This window comes from Poecilia mexicana, unplaced genomic scaffold, assembly GCF_051168715.1.
Source record: "Poecilia mexicana isolate PSO_F unplaced genomic scaffold, ASM5116871v1 scaffold_14, whole genome shotgun sequence".
NCBI lineage: Eukaryota > Metazoa > Chordata > Actinopteri > Cyprinodontiformes > Poeciliidae > Poecilia > Poecilia mexicana.
The window spans coordinates 7739580-7743226 of record NW_028263383.1 but is presented as its reverse complement, the minus strand read 5'-3'; the positions used below and the strand labels follow the sequence as shown (position 1 = coordinate 7743226).

Genomic DNA, 3647 nt, shown 5'->3' with positions numbered 1-3647 from the left:
CGTGGCTTGACATTTTAAATATTCGACATTGATTCTCAAACAAAAACTGATGGTTCCTTAAAAAAGACATTGACTAGACAGTTTCTCATTATCCATGCAACTGCTACAAAAAAGGCCTTTTCTGCACTTTCATACATCTTTCTGTAAGAAATTAACATTTGGCAGTCTGTTGATGAGCTGCTCAATTACATGCGTAACTCAAATTGATCTAAAAGAGACCCATTTCAAAACGTAGTCAAAAGGTTTTTGAACCAGAACCAAACATGGAGAAGCAGCATTCAGCTTCTATGCACCACAAATCTGGAACATACTCAGAGTACTGCCAAAACAGAGTGGCTTTAAATCTGGACTACAAACCACCTGTTCAGGGTTGCTTTTGAAACATAAACAACGAAACATTAATGAACAATTCTTGAGTGTGTGTTTTGCAACTTTGTATTTTTTTTTTGTTTGTTTTTATGATGTTAAGCACTTTGAACTGCCTTGTTGCTAAAATGTGCTATGCAAATAAACTAGATTGATAAATTACTTCAACATGTATTCCTATTTATTTGACTGCTAACCAATTAGACAGTTTGAAAAACAGATTTTGTGGGGAAAAAATAAAATTCTGCATAATTAATAAGTGCACCCTAGATCTAATATAATGAAGCAACTTTTTATTTCAGTTTCGGCTCTCAGTCTACTTCGGTATGTTTCAGATCTTGGCTTCTGTCTTCAGATTACCCAGATGATGAGGACATGTTTGTCCACTCTTTTTCATAAGACATTTTGTTGGATTTATTTCTATGCTCTGTTTAAATCACTCATGGACCTTTTTTTTCTGGTAAAGTCATTCTTTTGTTGATTCAGATTGATTAGGAAATGTCAAAATTGTTTTATCTTGTTTTCAGACAGCTGAAGGTTGCAAGTCATAACCGACTAGTATTTATAGCTTCTCATAAATTGTCCCATATTCAGATTTTGATAGAGACAAAATCTATCTTTAGTTTGTGTTAAGATATAGAAAAATCTGCAGGTACTCATGTCTATAAGTTAAATTACTTTTTAAAAGTTAATGGAACTGATGTGCAAGCTTAAAGATAATGAACCAGTTGGACTTCTCCATAGGCCAAATTAGTGAAATAAACAAGGTATTTCATAATAGCTTTCAAAGTTTTGAGTTAATCTCACGGGATAAACTGGAACATATATTTTATCTGGAACGCAAGTCACATTTCCAGCTGTCTGCCTGCAGCTTCTCAGATAAGCCCCGTTCAGTGCTGCGGCTAAACAACACTCATGGAACATTAGGTGAGCTGATTTACTTAGTTTTTAGTATATTTTAGATATCAGTATTTCAAATAAACATCAACACTTTGTTTTTCAGACTTTACTTTTAAACAGATGCCCTCTTTCAACAAAAGCTCTGCAGATGAGTGATGTCTTCCTCTAGGACTGTTTCAAACACTTCTGTCATCATTCACCCTCCAGGTTTCTACATCTTTGGATTTGAGTCATTTCCCTTCATATCTGTGTATTTCATCTTCCTGGCATTTGTTTATGTGTTTTCAGTCATGTTTAACTGTTTGCTGATTTATACAATTGCTGTGAGTCACAGTTTGCACACTCCAAAATTTATGGCCATCACCAACCTGGCAGTGATAGATTTAGTGCTTAACACCTGCACCATTCCTGGCATGATAAAGATTTTTCTAATCAAGGATAACTTTGTTCCATTTAACCTGTGTCTTGTGCAAATGTTTGTATATTATGCATTCTTAGCACTGGAATCATATGCACTCACAGTACTAGCCTATGACAGACTGATTGCTATATGTTTCCCTTTTAGACAAAGCTCAGTCAACACAGTGCGCAGCATGTGCTGCATTATCAGTGTTACCTGGTGTCTAGCTGTTGGAGCGGCAGGATTTTCAACAATCATAATGACAAGACTGTCTTTTTGCAACTCTGTCAGAGTGGTTAGTTATTTTTGTGACTATGCACCTGTGTTTCGACTTGCCTGTAATGATAACTCGTTGCAATGGTCCACAGCTTCATTCTCCTCCATTTTTGTCCTTGGAGTGCCTTTTGTTTTCATTTTCCTCTCCTATGTGAGCATCCTGGTGACTGTGTTCAGGATGAAATCTGTGGACCGACGAGTGAAAGCTTTGGCTACATGTGTTGAACATATTATTGTTGTTGCTATATTTTATCTTCCTATTTTTGTTATTTTTGCTATTGGGTTTTATTCAAGGGTAGTTGAACCAGAGAAGAGAGTTCTGAGTCTGTCGCTGGCATCTTGCATGCCTCCTTGCATTAATCCTGTTGTTTATTCTCTGAAAACTAAAGAGATCAAAATCAGAGCACTGGCTATCTTTAGAAAAACTAAAGTTAATGCAAAAATCTGAGCAAAATCCAAATCAATCAAATGTAGACTGTAGAAGTAACAAATAACCTAGAAAAAAAAGTCATGAACAGATCTTGTCTTTGCTTCCCCCCGCCCCTTTTTTTTTACTTCTTTCTCATATAAGGATGTCACTACACCTAATATCTTAATATTATACTGTAGTATAATTTTTTGTAATCTGCACCTTGTAAAGTCAATTAAAACTGAGGGTCCAGCCTACCACAATTGTCTTCTGAGGTTTGATTTTATATGTAAATATGATTTAAATTATGTCAGGTATTTGAATTCTCTAAGTGAAAATTGGTTGGAACAGTGCATTGAAAATAAATTTTACAATGGACAACAACATTTGCATTAGCTGTTTTACTGCACCTTGTTACATTTACTGTTTAAATTTAACTTAGTTGGTTAGTTTAGGTTCTTTGAAGACCCGTAACAAATAAGAAATAAAATAGTCTAAAATGGAAATTAACATTAATCAGATTGATTCAAATGTTCCACAATTCTGAAATATTTTATGCCTGTTCTGCAGTATTTCTATCATTAAATATTTGTGAATATGTTAATCTAACGTTATAAATTGGCCTACAATGTTGTTTGAGAAAATTACCAGCATTATGATATGGTAGCTAAAATATGTGAGAAAATTTTCTTTAAATGTAGAATCATCAAAAGGAGAAGTATGCAAAATTCTTTTTTGGTAATATTATATTTATATTTGATCATTATATTTCCAGCAGTTCCTTTGAATATACAATATTTATATTGAAGCCGAGAGGCAGTAAAAGGACAAAAGGCTGACCTCTAGTGGTTAAATGTGTAAAGTCCAACTTTGATATAGAAGCATTGTTTAATTGTTTTATGAATTTGGATAAAACATAATACAGAATCATCCTACCAAATATCAATGTTAAAGAAAACAACTGAGTAAATTACAGTTTGGGTGAACAAAACACATTTCATCTTGCTATGTGTACTAATTAGGAAGCAGCAGAAGATGCAAATTTACATATTAACATATTTTTGGCAGCTGTGTATATTAGCTTATCACAATAACATCATCATGAAAACAGCTTAGCCTACAAAATAAATTATAAAAACTTATAGTTAAGATTTCCTTTGTTAAAAACAGCAACAGTGTTGGAAAGGTTGGGGCACGAGGGCCTCCGTCCAGAACCAGCTCATCTACAAACATCAGGTGAATTATTCAAACAAGAAGAGCAAAAGGTGTTGTGATCATGTTGACTAAGAATGGTAA

General features: G+C 34.0%; 1 protein-coding gene across 1 annotated transcript; it reads left to right on the top strand.

Moving 5' to 3' along the window:
* The first annotated feature begins 1257 nt into the window (after positions 1–1257).
* On the top strand, positions 1258–2390 carry LOC106906883 (olfactory receptor 51E2-like). The gene has a single exon (XM_088012492.1). The coding sequence runs from the start codon at positions 1422–1424 to the stop codon at positions 2388–2390; it is 969 nt and encodes a 322-aa protein (XP_087868618.1). The 5' UTR covers positions 1258–1421.
* Positions 2391–3647: the final 1257 nt, after the last annotated feature.